The sequence below is a fragment of the Rhinolophus sinicus genome, linkage group LG04 (genome assembly GCF_036562045.2).
Source record: "Rhinolophus sinicus isolate RSC01 linkage group LG04, ASM3656204v1, whole genome shotgun sequence".
NCBI classification, from domain to species: Eukaryota; Metazoa; Chordata; class Mammalia; order Chiroptera; family Rhinolophidae; genus Rhinolophus; species Rhinolophus sinicus.
This window is the reverse complement of record NC_133754.1, coordinates 137,066,072-137,086,100: the sequence shown is the minus strand read 5'-3', so window position 1 is coordinate 137,086,100 and position 20,029 is coordinate 137,066,072. Positions and strand designations below refer to the sequence as shown.

General features: G+C 37.4%; 1 protein-coding gene across 2 annotated transcripts in view; it reads right to left on the bottom strand.

Moving 5' to 3' along the window:
• PLGRKT (plasminogen receptor with a C-terminal lysine) overlaps positions 1 to 20,029 on the bottom strand; it is a 40,705-nt gene that overhangs the window by 4,400 nt on the left and 16,276 nt on the right. Inside the window, exon 1 of one of the 2 annotated variants that reach the window (XM_074330463.1) lies at positions 13,973 to 14,895. The exons of the other annotated variant lie outside the window; for it this stretch is intronic. Coding sequence (XP_074186564.1) covers positions 13,973 to 13,975 — 3 coding nt within the window. The 5' untranslated portion in view covers positions 13,976 to 14,895. Of the gene's footprint in view, positions 1 to 13,972; positions 14,896 to 20,029 lie in introns of those variants that run through there. 2 annotated transcript variants of the gene reach the window in all.

Sequence of the window (20,029 nt, the reverse complement as noted above, 5' to 3'; positions counted from 1 at the left end):
CTACTGTGGGAAGCAACTGGGAGAGGAGAATGAGATTTTTAGATATAAAGATGGGGCTTGGCTCGTTAGCCCCTCTTAGGAGTTGAAGCCCCAGGGGATGTGGTGGATTTGGGGTTTGGGGATCCCCAGACTAAGAGCACGTGTGGTCCTGCCTCCTGTTGAGAACTCTGGGTAGGGAAAACTAAAGTACAGCAGAAATGGATGCAGGGCAGATCTAGGCCTAGAGCAGACCTGAGAGAGGCCACCTCAGTCTCCCTCGGCTGCCACAAGGTGTGTAAAACATTTGTAAGGTTCTCATGTCAACTTGGAGAGGGTCACAGGAGGTAACTGAGAATTCAAAGCAGGTGGCTTACCAAGGAGCCACCACAGCCTAGGGCCCAGGGACCCCATAATAGACACTTGGGTAGAGATCATAAGCCAAGGGGTGGTTGAGGAAGGCAACTGGATGTCATAGGATCAGCGGCACCCCAGAGCACAGAGGTGGTGGCCAAGCAAGCTTGAAAATGGTCAGACAGCCTCAGAGAAAATCACCTGGCACTGCCCAGGTTGATCAAACAGAAAACAACAGCAGAAAAGCTTCCTCTGACCAGATGTGCCTTCTCCAATGCCCATGACACCTGAGACCACCTGGACCCAAACCTACATTGGTCCAGAAAGAAAGGGACAGAGAAGGGGCGGGGGCAAGCTAATTTGAACTCTTTATCTACAAAGAAATGAGTTTTACCCTAGAAATAATTGAGTCACTTTGACTTGTCAAAATTAAATTTGCCTTCGGCAGCAGAAATTGAAGTTCATTTTGAATTCAGTTAGAGAGTCAAAAATAGTGTTTTTGCACACATAATTATTTAGTATGTGAAATTCATCCTTAGTATAGTACTTACTCAAATATCTTACATGATAGTTGCTACTATGCCCCAAAGTGATGTAGGTGCATCAATTAACTATTTGTTTTGTTATCAAAAGGCAACTACAGCCAGTTATGACACAGATGAACCCAAGACCAGTGGTTCTGATCTTGGTTGCACATTGTGAGCATCTGGGGAGCATTTCAAAGTCCCGATGCCCGGCTCATACCTCAGACAGTTAAAGCAGAAGGGGCCGATGAAACCAAGGCCAGTTATCAGTATTTTTAAAGGTCGCCAGGTCATTCCACTGTGCAGCGAGCATGGAGAACCACTGCCTGAGATGAAAGACTTCACAACCTAAGTTTTTTCCCAACCAAAGATCAGGCTGAAATAGTGTGAAAAGTAATCCTCTGGGAACTGTCAAACAATTGTGAACAAGTAAGGGTGGTCGAACTAACATGCATGGTACTGTCGTGGGTACATGACTTTCTGAAGTTGTCAAAACCTTTAAAACTTTACAGCACAGAGTGAACCTTACTGTATACAAATTTACACATCACCCAGAAGGTCAGGGGATACATAGGATAGAATGTGGACTGTGACAAAATAATCTAATTTTATTACAAATGTATGACAGAACTTCACTGAAGGGGATAGAGGAAAAGGAACTGACCTAACTTGGGAAAATCGTATTTTGACTGGCAACTGTAGAACTAAAGATAAAAGGAACTGTACATAAATATTGTACTCTAGTTACCAAAGTGATTTCTCACAGGGTATGGGTTAACAATTCTGAAACTACATGTATAACTGGAAATGAACAAACAATAAATGCATGGCAGATGGTGGGAGACAGGTTTCTTACAATTAGAAAGGGAGATTACAAAAAAGCAAGGGGAAAACACTAGAATAAACTATGGTATATTGGACTAGAGGCAGTAACATCAGTATGAACTCATATTTAACTTAATATAGGTACAGCTAGACAGATAAAATTATAGATATACATGGTTAGTGGAAGTGTATATATTTCCTAGCTCTGTCCCCTGAGGGGACATAGAGGTGATGACACCCTTGTAGCAAGGAACACACCCAGCACCCAGATTTTGGTTTATAATATTACCCTCCAATAAAAGGAACCAGGGCTCCTTGGAGAAATGGCTGACCTAAGACTGGGACAGGAAATATACAAAATGAGCGAGAGCATTTTATGGTGCCAGAAAAAAAAAAAATGGGGCATGTCAGAGGGGCACAGGAGCCAACCTAAAGGAGCTCCCAATGACCAAAACTGGAACAATTTGAGCAGCAAATGTATAACATAGTATTGGATTACGACCCAAAGTATAAAATAAATATCTGTGAGTCCATTCTGATATAAATGCAGGAGACAAATATCCTATACAGAAAAACTCCAAATCATTTGTGTAGATCCTGCCCTGCCAAATTCAAGGACGTGGAGTTTAATTCCTACCCCTTGATGGTGGGCTTTGCTGTTAGTTGCTTCCAAGGAGTAGAGTCTGAGAGGGCAGGAGGAGATGGGGAAAGGAACATTACGTTGGAGGAACCTGGCCAACACTACCTTGGCCAAGTGATCAAGGTTAACATTAGTGATGAGACATGTTGATAGCAGGTGTCCTTAATGTAATGTGAGAAGAAGGGCGCTTCACCTCTGTGGTCTTCCATCCAAAAACCCATAACCCCAATCTAACCATGAGACAAACCCAAACTGGGAGACATTTTACAAAATACCTGACCAGTACTCCTCAAACCTCACAAGGTCATCAAAAACGTGGAAAATTGGACAAACTGTTACAGTCCAGAGGAGACAAAGGAGACAAGACGACTAAATGTAATGTGGCATCCTGGATAGGATTCTGGGACAGCAAAAGAACATTTGGAAAACACTAATGAAATATGAATATGGAATTTAATAGTAATATACCAATGTTAGTGTCTCAGTTGTGACAACTATACCATGGTAATGTCAGATATTAACTGTAGAGTATATTAAGTATAGGGTATTCCGGAACTCTGTATTCCTTTTCTATAAGTCTAAAACTATTCCAAAATTTCAGTTTATTTTTTAAAAATCATTATGAACAAATGTTATATTCTGGATCTCTAGTCTCCTATTGATGAGAATAGAGGCAGTCATCTCCGTATCATAGACACATTGTGAAAACCAGCAAGACTGTATCTGCAAAACTTCTTGAGCATAAGGTTAACAAAAATCTGTGCATACCCTCTCCATGGGCAAAAAAATATTGATGAAAAACATCATTGAGCTGTAATGTTAATTACCAATTAAAGCTTTGTTAATTACTCCTTCATAAAATTGTGTTTAAAGTCATATGTCTAGGTCAAACACATTTTAAAATTCAAATTAATAAATTTTGTAATTATATTAATGCAATCATTAATTTACCAGTAATAGGCATCATTTTCACCCTTCTTCCCCAAATATTAAGAACTAAGGAAAAATAAGCAAAAGAGAAATGTACAAGTTTCCTTAATAATCTCTAACCCAAATCATAAATGTAAATTTCTTTATTGTTTTTTAAAATGTTAGACCTAGCTATAGAAATAATTTTCCTATCTCTGTTACTTTTCATGTTGCTTTACAGAACAATTTGAAATTTAAATGTTCCTGATTATGACTTCAGACTCTAATAATCTTACAGGCTTATCTGATACTAGTTTAACAACTACAAAACCACAATTAATTTTAAAGAGAACGTAATAAAAGGGAGCTAGCTTATTAAAAGTAATTGTACATAGTAGGAGAGACCATGTCTAACCACCTTTATGAAACTGTTACATCTGTTACATCTGTACTTTCCTGTGTTACAGCTGTTAAAACTGTTACATCTGTTCTTTCTTGTGTATTTTGATTCTTCAGTTTCTTTGTTTAAAAATATTAAGGACAGCCACAAAATTACTGATCTCAGTAATTTGTCAGTCTCTTGAGCTTCAGGAGGGCCAATTACATAAAGGTCCACAGACCACTTTATATAAGTTTCCCCTTAATATGATAATAAAATGATTAAATTTCACTTGGGCACAAAACATTTTCAGAGTACAAAGAAGTCAATGACATTGTCCTATAAATTATCATCACTGAAGTTTCTTTTTTTAATTGGAGCCTTTCCTAGTTTTGAGAAATAATTAGGTGAGCTTTGAGAAAAAAATCAGTTTACTTCTGTGTTTTCAGTTTCCAATGGTCTTTTAGCTTATGCATAATGTGTTCACATGTAATAGAAAAGTTGTCTTTCTATTTGCTTAATTGAACAATACTAAAAAGTTATGTCTATGTGTCTGTCACAAAACAGGTTTTGTTTTCATCAGAAATGAGAATATTTTACATATGTCTATGCCTTTGTTAAATTAATAGAACCATTATTTTTTTTAATTAATGAATTTGTCTTTTATTAAAATATATTGGGGTGAGAAGTGTTAGTAAAGTTGGATAGGTTTCAGGTGTACAGTTCTGTACAGAACCATTATTGATACCTTCTAAGTTAAAAGTAAAATCAGAATTTCAGATAAACAAAACATAAACTAAGATCATTAAAAAAAAAAAAAGCAACCATAATGAAAGTTGTGACAAGTGGCATTTAATTTTAACTTGTTTTTCTCAACAACCAGTAAGCAGTTTGGAAAGAATCTGAAAGGGGAAATGAGTAGTAAATTGAAGCTTTAAAAAACAACAACACTATTTTTAAATCAATGACTTATGAAAATAATTGAATATGAACAAAATTGTAGTATTATTCAGAAGCTTAAATGCTTTGGTTACATCATCTTGTTACATATCTTCCAGTAACTATTACAACACAATTAAATTCATTCTTATTCTCGGAGGTTTGTGAATAATGAGGTTACACTAATTAAAAAATCAGAATTGGAGTTTGGCAAAAACCTTTTATAGTAAGGTATGGATTCCAAAGTACTCGCATATGGAATTTCCCCACCAAGATCAGAACATACTGACAAGATGAACAGAGCCTGGGAAAGAACAAAAGACAAATGATCTCAACCATTATCTAAGATTCTTTAAAGACACAGCTTCTAACAGTATCTGGTATATTAAAACACTATTAACTGAAGTCGAAGACAGTTCCACAACTGAAATAAAAACGACAATTAAGACTATTTTCTTGTATCCTGGATTTCCTCATTTTAAAAAGGACATGTTTCTTAGTTTGATAATTAATGTTCCACTATGTCAGTCCTAACTGCACAAAGCTAAGACCTCTGTGCTATGATACTTGGAACTCAGAATCTTAGAAGCAAAATATGCTTCAAAAAATAAAGTCAGAAAGCCCTTAAGAAATGGCAGGATGCTTGTTTCTACTATATTGTGGCAGCTAATGCTGTGACCCACCAGATGCTAAGTATTGTACTAGTTTACATACAGATTTTCCTACAAAACTGAGGTTGGTCTATGAGTTGAAGACAATGGAGTCCACTCCTCTCGTTTAGTTTAAACAAAATAAGAATTATTGCAGGTTATTTGGCAACTTAAGAATTTTGAGGGGAGCCATAATGTTAATTCGCTTTCCATACTATCAGGAACAACAAAGCCAGGAGAAATGCTCAGCCGGGGTGTGGAACTCTCCTAGGGGAACCCCACAGCTGCTGCTTCCTGCCACAGATGCTCAGGACCAAATACTGAAACTCCACCTCCATATTCCTAAAATACTAATCACCTCCACTACGCCGGTTCTAAGAAGATACAATATCTTCTTGAAACTTTACATGCTCACATCTACCTCCCAAGTTTCCTTCAGGATGCCTACTTGGCAGAACCAGGTCAGATGTAAAACACAACTGCAAGGGAGTCTGGGAAATTTGCCTTTGGCTTTCCAGCCTTTGTTGTGTAGGCAAGTATGCTATAAGGAAGTAGGAATGGATCTGAAGTTGAGTAATCAGTATTACCTGCCACAAAAGGTATTATTTCAATTTACAGTTGAGGAAACTTGATCAGAATTGGAGTGATTTTCACTGTGGCGTGTTATTAAATGGCAGATCTGTGATTCAAACCCAGAGGTGCCTATTCCAAAGCCTAAACGTGCAGTCTACTATAACTGCACTTGCAGTAATCAACTCAATGTGGAAAATAGGGGTAAAGTGCAAGAATTTTATAAGGACGCTACATAATGAACTCTAATTGACCTGGGGTACAGACTAACTGAATTATTCTGTTTAAGTCTTTTTGAAAGAGCCTCTGCACTCACTGTCGCCAAGTTCTCCCCCCTCCCCCAGCATTTCAAGCCCCCAGCCCTGCAGTGATTTCAGTGACCTCCACTTTCTGAATGTGAGCCTTCCCAGGCCCCCGTGACTTTCTCCTCATTGCTATATCTAATTCCTCAGATAACTGGAAGAGCCACCACATCCAGTAATGACCATGGCCTGCAGACATGACCTTCTGATCATTTCTTGAGATCTGCCCTCTCCTACCCTGTTGCACAAGCATGGGTTCCGGGCTCCAGGCCAAGGGCCCTGGGAGAGATCAAGTCCAGCCTGTGGTTTTATAAGGAAACTACTATCTGTGCTCAAGGTGAAGAAGCTAAGGAAGTTCTGAAAGGTCAAGGCCTGCTCCCCGTTTATAAATGGGACACAAAGGGAAAAGGCAACCCTAAGAACAGATGAGCTCTGGAGCCTTTTCCAGAGAAAGTCCTTCACATTCTGTATTTGTTTAATTTCCCCCCAGAATTTCCATCTCAGCCATTTCCTCTGGGTCTTCTCAGTTCCTGGTGAGATCATCGTCTTCCAGGCTCCAGCTGCCACCTCTTGCGGGTGACTTTTGAATTCTAAGTCTCCATCCTAGAACTCTTCAATGGGAGATCGTATTTCCCACTGCCTTCTGGACACCTCCACTGGCAGGTGGACAGCCACCGTGTCTCTGCAAGTCTTTTGAATCCAGTCTCCTTCCTGCTCTCCCTGCTCCAGCTCAGATCAGTGTCCATCAACAAAGCACTGCATTAGTGCCAATCTGTCTTCTCTATTCCTAGTTTCTTCTCCCTCCAACCCATCTGTATACTGTTCTCTTTATTTATGTTGATATTCCTGTCTCACAAGCAATGTCATGTGACTTTCCTGCTTTAAAATTTTCACTCACTCCTAAACATGACATAGTCCTTAGAAATCCTATTCCACTTCACCTCCTGGGCTTCATGTCCTGTCCTTCATATCTTCCCCTAGGCCCCAGCCACCAATTCTCACCCAGGCCAGCAATGTCCACCTTTCCACACCTTTCTACTTATGGAAAGAGACAGACTTTGGAGTCACATGGACTGGGCTCCGATTCTAGCTCTGTTACTTGCTGTGTGATTGTGGGCAAGCCCCCTAAATCTCTTGACTTCAATTTCTATCTCTGGGAACAACATAGTTACTTTACAGGGTTGCTCTCCTATAAGATGGCATATTTGCAAGGGGCTGGTGCACTACAGGCATTGGTATGTTAACCCCTTTGTCTTGCCTTTTTTTTGGGGGGGTGTGGGGGACAGTGGTTACCTACACTTAGAGACTTCTTCCTTTCCTCTTTTCCCTTTCCCTTTCTTGGATAGTTCACCTGTTTTCCTGACTTCGAACTTCCTCTTTGCTGAAGATCCCCACATCTCTCTCCGGAGCCCCATCCGCTCACTGAGCAAGGCTGCCAGTGGCAGCCCGCTCACACGCATTCCTGGCGCTACCCCAAATTCAACATCCCTACACTTTGCTTATTGTTTCCTACAGACCAGCTCCCCTGCCAGTTCCTTGTATTCCTCAGAGTCTCCATAATTCTTCTAGAGGAAGAAAACTTTCGTTTCATCTTTAACATACTCTTCTTAATCCCCCAAGTATCTAGTTAGTCCAGAAATTCTACCAACTTTTCTTTTGAAATCTCCCCATTTCTCCATTCTTGCTGCTTCCCCTGAAATCCAAGTCCTTATCAACTTGGCTACTGCAGTAGCCCCATGCGAGCCTTCTATGTCCAGCCTATGGTTTATGGCTAGTAACAAAAGCCCAGAGGTTAATACTGAGGGCACTGGGGCCAGACTGCCTGTATTTGAAGCCTGGTTCCATCACTTGCAAACCGTGTGGCTTTTGGTGAGTCTTGCATCTATCTCTCTGTGCCTCAGTTTCCTGTGGAATGCAGCAAATGACAATGCCTACCTTAAAGGGTTCAGTGAGAAAATACATGCAAAAGTTTAGAGCAGAACTTTAATAAGGATTCAGTAAAAGTTACTATTATTTGCCTAGAGGATAGATATAAAATTTTAAGATTGATTATTTAAAAATGTAAATTCTACCCATTTGTGCCTCTGCTCAAAAACTTACAATGAGCATTCTCAAGGATAGACCATATGTTGGGACATGAAACTAGCCTCAGCAAATTTAAGATTGAAATCATACCAAGCATATTCTCTGATCACAAGGCTTTGAAATTGGATATCAACTGCAAAAAGAAAGCAGGAAAAATTACAAATATGTGGAGATCAAACAACATGTTTTTAAAGAATGACTGGGTCATGGAAAAAGTAAGAAGAGAGATCAAAAGATACATAGAAACAAATGAGACTGAAAATACATCCTATCAAAATTATTGGGAGGTAGTGAAGCAGTAATAAGAGTGAAATTTATATCATTACAGGCCTATCTCAACAAACAAGAAAAATCCCAGATGTTACACCTTAAAAAACTAGAAAAAGATGAACAAATGAAACCCAAACTCAGCAGAAGGAAGGAAATAATAAAAATCAGAGCAGAACTAAATCAAATAGAGAACAAAAAGGCAATAGAGAAAATAATGCAACCAAGAGCTGGTTCTTTGAAAAGATTAATAAAATTGACAAACCCTTGGCTAGCCTCACTAAGAGAAAAAGAGAAAAGGCACAAATAAAATCAGAAATGAAAGAGAAGTTACTACGGATACCACATAAATACAAAGGATCATCCAAGAATACTATGAAGGACAGTATGCCACCAAATTCAATAACCTCGAAGAAATGGACAAGTTCTTAGAAACATATAGCCTTCCTAGACTGAATCACAAAGAACTGGAAAATCTAAATAGATCAATCAACTGTAAGGAAATTGAATCAGTCATCTGAAACTTTCCCAAAAGCAAAAGTCCAGAACGAGATTGCTTCACTAGTGAATTCTACCAAACATTCAAAGAGGATCTAATACCTGTCCTCCTCAAACTCTTCCAAAAAATTGAAGAAGAAGCAATACTTCCTAACTCATTTGATGAGACCAACATTACCCTGATACTAAAACCTGGTAAGGATAACACAAAAAGGAAAATTACAGACCAAAATCTCTGATGAATACAGATGCAAAAATCCTAACAAAATTCTAGCAAATTGAATACAACAATGCATTAAAAAGATTGTACATCACAATCAAGTGGGGTTCATCCCAAGGCCACAAGGATGGTTCAACATAACACAAATCAATCAATGTGATACATCACATAAACAAAATAAAACATAAAAATCATCTGATTATATCAGTAGATGCAGAAAAAGCATTTGACAAGATACAACATCCAATTATGATTAAAACACTTAATAAAATGGTATAGAAGGAAAATACCTTAACATAATAAAGGCCATATATGACAAACCCTCAGCTAATATAATAATTAACGGTGAAAAACTGAAGCCCTTCACTCTACATTCAGGAACAAGACAGTGTTGTCCCCTATCACCTCTGCTTTTCAACATAGTATTAAAAGTCCTTGCCAGAGCAGTCAGAAAGAAATAAAAGGTATCCGAATTGGGAATGAAGAAGTTAAGTTGTCAAGTTTTTGCAGATGACATGATGCTTTATAAAGAAGACCCTAAAGTCTCTACCAAAAAGCTATTAGAAACAATCAATGAATACAATAAAGTTGCTGGCTACAAAATCAATGTACAAAAATCCACTGCATTCCTACATGCTAACAATGAAATTTCAGAAAAAGAAAGAAAAAACAATTCCTTTTGCAACTGCAACAAAAAGAATAAAATACCAGGCTGGCCTGGTGGCTCAGGTGGTTAGAGCTCCATGCTTCTAACTCTGAAGGCTGCTAGTTCGATTCCCACATGGGCCAGTGGGCTCTCAAACACAAGGTTGCCAGTTTAATTCCTCGAGTCCCGCAAGGGATGGTGGGCACTACCCCCTGCAACTAAGATTGAACACGGCACCTTGAGCTGAGCTGCCGCTGAGCTCCCAGATGGCTCACTTGGTTGGAGCGCGTCCTCTCAACCACAAGGTTGCCGGTTCGACTCCCACATGGGATGGTGGGCTGCACCCCCCTGCAACTAGCAACAGCAACTGGACCTGGAGCTGAGCCGTGCCCTCCACAACTAAGACTGAAAGGACAACAACTTGAAGCTGAAAGGCACCCTCCACAACTAAGATCGAAAGGACAACTTGACTTGGAAGAAACTTCTGGAAGTACATGCTGTTCCCCACTAAAGTCCTGTTCCCCTTCCTCAATTAAAAAAGAAAAAAAAGAAAATGTACACCTCATTAAAAAAAAAAAAAAAAAAGAATAAAATACCTAGGAGTAAACTTAACAAAGGATGTGAAGGACCTATATACTGAAAACTATAAGACATTTTTAAAAGAAATTGAAGAAGACACAGAGAAATGGAAAGACATTCCATGTTCATGGATTGGAAGAATCAACATAGTTAAAATGGCCATATTACCCAAAGCAATATACAGATTTAATGCAATCCCCATCAAAGTCCCAAGGGCATCTTTTAAAGAAATAGAACAAAAAATCATCAGATATGTATGGAACCACAAAATACCCCCAATAGCCAAAGCAATACTAAGAAAAAAAGAACAATACTGGAGGTATTACACTCCCTGACATCAGCTTGTACTACAGAGCAACCATAATCAAAACAGCATGGTATTAGCAGAAAGACACACAGACCAATGGAATAGAATTGAAAACCCAGAAATAAACCCACATAAATATGGACAGATAATTTTTGACAAAGGAGCCAAAAACATACAACGGAGAAAATAAATGGTGCTGGGAAAATGGGAAAGCCACATGCAAAAGAATGAAACTAGACTATTATCTGTCACCAAGTACCAAAATTAACTCAAAATGGATCAAAGACCTAAACATAAGATCTGAAACAAACTGCATAGAAGAAAACATAGGTACTAAACTTAGGACTTTGGGTTCAAAGAGGATTTTATGAATTTGACCTCAAAGGCATGGGAAATAAAAGTAAAAATAAACGAATGAGACTATATCAAACTAAAAGGTTCTGCACAGCAAAAGAAACCATCAACAAAGGGCAAGCAACCGAATGGGAGATGAAATTTGCAAACAATGCTTCCAATAAGGGGCTAATATCCAAAATATATAAGGAACTCACACAACTCAACGAGGAAAAGACAAACAATCCAATTAAAAAATGGGCAGAAGACACGAACAGAAACTTCTCCCAACAAGACATACAAATGGCCAGCACATACATGAAAAAAATGTTCAACTTCATTAGCTATTAGAGGAATGCAAATCAAAACACAATGAGATATCATCTCACACCTGTTAGAATGTGTATTATCAACAAGACAAATAATAACAAGTGTTGGAGAGGCGTGGAGAAAAAAAGAACCCTCATACTCTGTTGGTGGGAATGTAAATTGGTATGGCTGCTGTGGAAAACAGTATGGAGGGTCCTCAAAAAATTAAGAATAGAATTACCATATGACCCAGCAATGCCTCTCCTGGGTATCTACCCAAAAAATTTGAAAACATTTATCTGTAAAGATATATGTACTCCCGTGCTCATTGCAGTGTTATTTACAGAGGCCAAGACATGGAAACAACCAAAGTGTCCTTTGATAGATGATTGGATAAAGATTTGGTATATGTACACAATGGAATACTACTCTGCCATAAGAAAAGATGAAACACGGACATTTGCAACAACGTGATGGATCTAGAGATTATTATGCTAAGTGAAATAAGTCAGACAGAAAAAATGAAGAACCACATGATTTCACTTATATGTGGGATTAAAACTGAAGGCAATAAAGGAACAAGACAAAGAAAGAAACAAACAATCATAGACACAGATAACAGGTTACCAGAGGGTAAGGGGGAAGGGGAGACAGCAGAAGAGGGTGAAGGGGGTCAAATATTTGGTGATGGAAGGAGAACTGACTCTGGTGGTGAACACATAATGCAATACATAGATGATGTATTACAGAATTGTACACCTAAAACCTATGTAGTTTTGTTGACCACTGTCACCCCAATAAATTTTAATTTAAAAAAATTCACATTCACTGGAGGATTTGATTAGCATTTGGTTTCATTTACAAAATTAGATTGTTAAACCTCTTAAACATTTCAAACTGCATTTTAAAATTTAATATGTGGGCTTGTCCGTTTGAAAAGTTCAAAAGCCTGACTAACAAACAAAATGTTCCTTGATTATTAATCCTAATAAATCTAATCAATTAGAAAAAAAAAGAAAATACATTTATGCAGTACCTAAAAATCAGAATCCAGTTAATATCAGAAACTTAATCTAGTGATATAATAATTGTTTTTTTTTAATAATTTTTTATTTTTCAATTAGAGTTAACATATTATATTAGTTCCAGGTGTGCAGCATAGTGATTAGACATTTATATAACTTATGAAATGATCACCCTGATAAGTCTAGTACCCCTCTGACACCAGACATAGTTACTACAATATTATTGACTATATTCCTTATGCTGTACCCTACATCCCCATGACTACTGTGTAACAACCAATTCTTCGTCCCTCCCCCGGTGACCCATTCCCCTCAACCTTCCTCCCATCTGGCAACAATCAAAATGTTTGCTGTATCTATAAGTTTATGTCTGTTTTGTTTGTTCATTTATTTTGTTTTTTAGATTCCATATATAGGTGAAATCATATGGTATAATAATTGTTAATAGGACGAATTCCTAGGGCAGGTAATTTCCAATTCTCATTAATTTTAGACAGGCCTTTAAATTAGAAATCTCTTATTTAAACCTGATTTCAATATGAAACCAAAAGTAGATTGTGGAAAAAATTCATTATTTATCCACTTCTGGAAAATAATATTTCCAATATTCATGTTCACATGGGATTTGAAAAATAAAATAATCATCTCATTATAATAACCATTAATTCCTGAAATGGAAAAAAACAGTTATTTTTACATTCTGTCTTTATGGTTCTGATTTGTATGGCTCTAAGTGTTCTACAGAAAGGTGAGCCTGACCCAGTCATAATCAATAAAGTTTAGATTTGCTGTTGTTTAATCCCTGTAGTGACACTTATTCCTCCTTCAATACAATGCTAAATAAAAACCCAAACTGAATAGCCACAGCTAGGGAGAAGTCAAATTGAGAAAACATAAGTGTAATTAGATTTTTATGTCAAAACTTTCTTTCATAATCTTCCTGAATGTTCTTTTCTTAATAAGAAAGAGGTGCATTTTTTTGACTCTGGGCTGTTTATTCACACTGAATTATTTTGCTGCAAATGAAAGCCTAATTTGATAGTATTGACAAGCAAGCTAAGATATGAATTAATAAAAACAATAGCGGCTCAGTTTCAGCCCTGGATTGGGGCAGGTGTTGGGGAGAGACCACAGAAATGAGAGGATGGTGGAAAGGGAAAGGACTAAGCTTTCATGAATGACCAACAAGCATTATTGACTTTCAGTCTGGAAGAAGATAGCACTTCCTATTTCAAATCAGACAGAAACTGAATTCCGGGTGAATCAAAGCCCTAAATGTACCAAATGAAATGATAAATATATTACGAGTAAAATTTGGAGACTGTATAACCTTAGGAAGGCAAAAAGACCTTTTCAAGGAAGAGGGGAAACATGAAGGAAAAGATGAACAGATCTTATACATTACAAATCAATTCACCACTTCATACCAATTAGGATGGCTATTAGAAGGAGGAGGAGGAGGAGGGGAGGGCGGAGGGCGAGGGAGAGGGGGAAGAAATGAAAGAAAATAACAAATGTTGACGGGACAAGGATGTGGAGATGTTGGACCCCTTGAGCATTGCTGATGGGAATGTGAAATGGAGTAGCTGCTGTGAAAAATCATATGGAAATTCCTCAGAAAAATTAAACAATTACCATATGATCCAGTATGTCCACTTCTGAGAATATACCCTAAAGCAATGAAAGCAGGGACTCAATTAGATAATTTGTACACCCATGTTCACAGCAGCATTAGTCATAACAGCCAAAGGTGGAAACAACCCAAATGTCCATCAACAGCTGAATGAATAAACAAAATGTGGCATATACATGGTGGAATATTATTTAGCCTTAAAAAGGAAGGAAATTTCTAACACATGCTACAACATGGATGAAACTTGAGAACATTATGCTAAGTGAAATACACCAATCACAAAATAACAACCCAAAATAAATCTTTGTTCTTGGCAGTTGCGGGGTTCTTAAGCCTTGCTCATCCACCCTAAAGAGAAGCTCTTGTGTTAGCACAGGTTGCCCATCCCACACAGCCCATAGACTGTAGAGAAAATCCATGCCAGTTACTTATGTTAACAACCTACTCACTTCATCATCTATATGAACAGGCAACAAAGGGCTACTAGACATTCAAGGGCAACCAAGAACATAATAGAGAAGGATCAAGGCGCATAAAGAGAACAATTGGAATGGAGGATAAGAGAGATAATATGGGACAGAAGAAAACAATGTAAAGACTAGAACCTTCTTTTCCTATTCCTGGATGTATCTCTGAATGGAAAATATTAAATAGTTTTTTAGGAAGGACAGAAACCTAGCAGGAAAATATTTTGCCCTCTGGATAATCTGTACTGGAAGGCTATGTAAAAATCAGTATTATTTTGTTGCTTTTATATCATTATTAGTCTTAATGTAACCGTTGGAAACCAGCTTGGATAATTCTAAGATACAACAAAGATTGAAACAATTTATCTCACCAAAATGAGGCACTTTATTGTATAGTAAGTTGAGGGATCATAGACTGATTCTCATACTTAAAGTTGTAAATTTTGAAGTGTTCATGCTTAATAGGAAAATAAAGGCATAAATAAGAATATTCTCCTACTAAAACAGAATTGAAAAAATTACTTTTAACCAAAAAGTTTAAAATGTTATTCCATTCTTAATTTCTCTGTCGAGTAAACTTCTATCATAGAAGCAAATATTTTAGTGCTAAGTAGGTATATGAGGGCTACAGAACAAAATTGTGGGCTACCTGTTAGTGGCAACAGATGAACCACCCTATGAGGAAATGAGCTCATGTACTTTCCTCCAGGAAAGATGAAGTAACCTACCTTGCAATTTGCTTCATCTTGCACATGGCTTTCTCCTCACTCTACTGAGATCTCTGCTCAAATACATCTTCTTCAGAGACAGGCCTTCCCCGACCCCACGTCCAGCCTTAGTGTTCATCATACTGCTTATGGCAACATTGTATCTCCTTGTGTGTTGTCTGCCATCTCCATTAAAATGTACACTCTGTATGAGCAGTGACTTAGTTCAATTTCGTATAGGTGTTCAATAAATATTTGTGGAGTAAATAATGAATAAATGTATACACAAAGAAAAGAATGAAGTAACAGCCAGGCATGGAGGGGGGCTTGCAGAGATCTGCCTAAACAAGTGCCCCGTGGCCAGGAGAGGAGGTGCAGCAGCCTCGGGGGAGTTGTCCAAGGTGCTGCCTTGGGGCTCACTGAATTAATGGGGCAAAAAGACACAGCACTGGCTAGCACTGCTGTCAATTGTACTCCTCACACCCTGAGGTTTGTGAACTCCTTCGCCATCTCTATGCCTAGTTCTGAGGCAGTTTGGGGGGAGCCCTGATTACTTCTTTCTCCATCTCTTTTCCTTGTATTTAAGGGGCAGAACTGTGAGCACAGAATTTGAAAGGTGGCATAGTTGAGATCTGTGCTTTGTAGCAGAGATGCCAAAATTTTAACGAATTCAAGTTGAGCCTGGAACACCTCTTTTGAAGGCATACAGCGAAGGAGAATTAGGGTGTCCAGTGGATGGGAGCAGACCATAAATAAGGTCCCAACCAAGGGTGAGGTTCTCTCTGTGATGGTGGGTGAGCTGACAGGGCAGCAGTTGCATTCTCATCTCCTCCCCCAAAAGGAGAGCAGCAGGGGAAGGCGATCCTCCAGAAATGCTTTACTGCTCAGATTTAGGAAGAATGAGAAACCTACCGCCCTGTCATGGAACTTCAGCTTGCCAGGGACCCCCCAGAAGTGATAGGCTCTTAATCACAGAAGAGATGTAGCTACTGAACTGTCTAAAAGGACTACAACAGTGATCCAAGGGAACAGTTAATTCTGTGAAGTCATGAAAGTGGCACAAAACATCCACTGGAGGAAGGAAAACTGAGACGTGAGCAGTGATCTCCCCCCTTTATAGCACCTTGGATGCCCCTTGGTCAAGTCCATAAGACAACAATTTGATTTTGAAGTGATTACTTCTCGGAAGCTTTAACTTTTCAGTTTGATAAAGGTATGAACATGCTGGAATTGTTTTTCTCACTGCACCCCACCCCACGATAGAAAGTCAGGGTCATAAAGCTAATAGATGTGCCCTTGGGATCCTCTCACTGGAGAGGTCCACATCTAAAATACTTCCTTTTGCATTATAAATTTTATGCAAAATTATATCATATTTAAACATGTATATATTTATTTAAACATGTATGTTTATTTAAGCATATATGAGAGAGCGAGAATGTGAGCACATCAAATCATGTATGGTGTTCAGTGGCAGTAGATTTTTGCCTAATGGAACACATAAAGCAGACAAAACCACTGCCATTCTCATTTGTACACCCCTTGTTTCTGAACATTATTCATTCTTTCTTTTTTTATCTATCACAAATGGCGAATTTTTTCTTCATAGTTGTGTTTTGGGTTTCTATTTCTTGAAAGTGACAGTTCTTGCAAATGAACGTTCTACTTGATGTATTTATTAAAGGGGCATAACAACAAAGTGTTACTTAGAAGGGAACAAGTTTTAACAGTAATTTTTTAAAAATCTAGGTTAGGTTAATAGAATTTTCTTTGCTTTCAATTTCCTAAAGGATTTAACTATGCAAATATTTAAATACTAATGATCTCTTATGGTGGTATTGATTTTTATTATAATATGTGCCAAAAAAAAAAAAAAAAAAAAGAAACTTTTACCAAAACCCTGTGGGTAGATTAGCAATTGCTGATGTTGAGGTACAGGGTCTACAGCTGTAGCTCTCACAGTGCTTTTATTTGTTTGTACATATTATAAAGATATATATAGATATATATATACATACACATATATATATATATGCAGAAAGGTTTTTCAAGAGAGGAAAATCACCCATAATCTCCCATTCCAATATCATTTCTTAAGCTTTGAAGTTTTCATGTTCAAATTTTCCTCAAAACAAATATGGCTTCAAACTAATATTTTTCTTTTTGTGTATATGACTGAAAATAAATATTTTATATTATATAATTTGGCATCCAAACCATGTACAATGATTTAAAAATCAAGTGAACATGCCCATACATAACACAAATTCAAATCCTAAATTATAATTATATTATCATTAATGTAATAAATCCAAAATTTAATGGCTCACGTATTTCTTCTAATTTATCATCAGTAAATATCCTTGAACTGAACCTACCCATGAACTTAACATCATTAATTTACCAAGTAAATTCAAAGAGAACACATAGTTTTTCTTTATTGAAAATGATCCAACCATTTCTTCTTCCAAGACAAGCACTACATGAAATAATGTGAACCATTTCAGAATATATAAATATTATAAAATGATTCAACTTTGTCTTTCATCTTTATATGCTCATTGACTAGCATAGCGCTTGGCATGCTGTCATTGCTCAGTAAGCATTGAATAAATAAATCAGTATCAGAATATTCTCTTTGGGGTTCTATCCTTTACGTAAACATTAATAAGGAGCAAATAGAAATGCCAATGTGCCAATTACAGTGCTGGGCAGCAGTACACTGTCATTTTCCCAGAAACATTCTGAGGAATTGCTTTGCAAATTCATGCCTAAGTTTAAGGACAAGTATAGGAGAAGGAGGGTATTGGGAGACTTTACCATCAAAAACCCTAAAAGCCAAGTTAGATAGATCATAACATAATCAGGTTAGAATTTTAAAATGTTTTGATGCAAAGGCTGGTGCAGGCTCCCAAGTGCCCTGGGGGCCTCCCTGCAGCATGACCCACTCAGTGGTCGTACAGGTCAGTCAGTGCAGAAACCATTTCAGCTGCTACTTTTGGGACTTGGCACTGAGGGAGCATGCCACAGTTAACCAGAGAGGAATTTATGATGGGGCAATAAGCAGCTTCTTTAGAAATGTGGATAGCAGGCTGTCTTGATTGACCTGGAGGAAGAGATAGTAAATGAAATTCTGCAGGGACCTTTGAGATGTTTGATAGCAAGCAGCTCATCACTTATCAGTTCCTGGCTCAGGGAATAATTGGGCTTTGGGTCACAAAATTTTTGGCAGTCTTCATCAAGAACAGATTTTAGAGAAACTCAGAAAGTCCGCAGAGCCGTGGTTGTCTGCAGGGTTTTTTTAATAATACATTTCATGGGAGGAGGAACAGGATCTGGAGTTGGCACATTTCTTTAAAAAGTGCTTAAGGATGAATCCCCAGAAGATTTAAACATGTATATAAAGACAGAAGGATATATGTATAAAACATGTATATAAAGACAGAACGATATATAAAGAGGTACAATCAACTCCAGCAATAGCAAATTTTCTTTCCTTTCAAAAATAAGATTTTAAAGTCAAAACATCTTTTTTTGTTGTTTAAAATTATGGACAATTTGTTATTATAAAAATAACTGGTTTGATAATAATGCATTATATTTAAAAATAATTTACTACAAATACATCTTAAAATAAATGTTAATTGATTGTTTTGAGTGTAAACAAGTGGTTATCCAAAGAAGAAACAAAGTCTCCTTCATAGTTGTGATAAAATCTATCCCCAAAATTATTGGGTATTACACAGAAATATTTGTATTGTGTTCTTCAACTCCCTGTACATACTTTTAAAGAACCAGCTGAATCTAAACAGAGTATAAAAACATAAGTATTTCGTGTGTGATTGATATGAGCATTTAAGGCTGTCATTTTCAAATACAAAAGTTTAGTGTTCTGTCATCCACTCTGTGCCATGAAAATTACTATAAAGTCAAATATGGAAAAGAACAGAAGCTCACCAAAAACAAAGAAATAATCATTTAAACAATAAATTTGAATGTAGGAAGGGCTGGAAAAATTATGTTTTAGATTATGCTTCTCTACGTGAAGCTGAAATTTTTCACACTGAAACTTTAACGTGATTGTCTGTTGCATGGCATTTGGAATGCAGTTCCACAGTAGAAAATGACAGTGGTTCATATGTCGTCCAGTGCTATGGCCTGTACCCCAGAGAAAGATTAGAAATGGCTCCAGTTCAATAAGCTCACAAATGAACAAGAATATTTTATCTTCAGTTTTTTTTCAGAGCCTTTCACCTAGGGACCAATGTGTATTCCTCATGGATGAAATAAATCAGCATTACTTACTTCAGCTTGATGTTATATTGTTAGTTGTTATATGGCTGAAGTAACTAGGTATGTGGAAGCTAGTATTTATTAGCTTAACTTTGCGCTAGATATGTATGTAAGTTGTGGTTTTATAACTCTCTGTAGTTCCAGTATCTGTATCTGAAAGGAAACATCAATGTTATTAAAGAAGCAGCTGCTGTTATTAAAGAAGCAGTAAATTCCACGTAACATGCTTGAGTTTTAGGTCTTTTCTCTTTGGTCAGCATAGACTCTTCTCATTTCATATGATGTACACACCCAAAGTGGGAATTGGAAAAGAAGTTATCACCTAGTTAGAGAGCTCAGTTGAGCTTAGAACAAAGTCTAACACAAAATCTCAATTTGTAATTTTAGAATGTATCTCATACAGTTTTGAGAGCATCACATTAAATCTGTAATTGCCAGAAGCATTGTTACAGTTTAATGCATATTAATTAAAAAGTGTATTTTTAGTGATAATGATAAATGCAGATATCTTTTACATTTTAGATAGTTATTCATAACAAAAACAGGAACATTCCCATCCTTTTGTTTGCATGGTGTTGATAGGTAGAGAGTG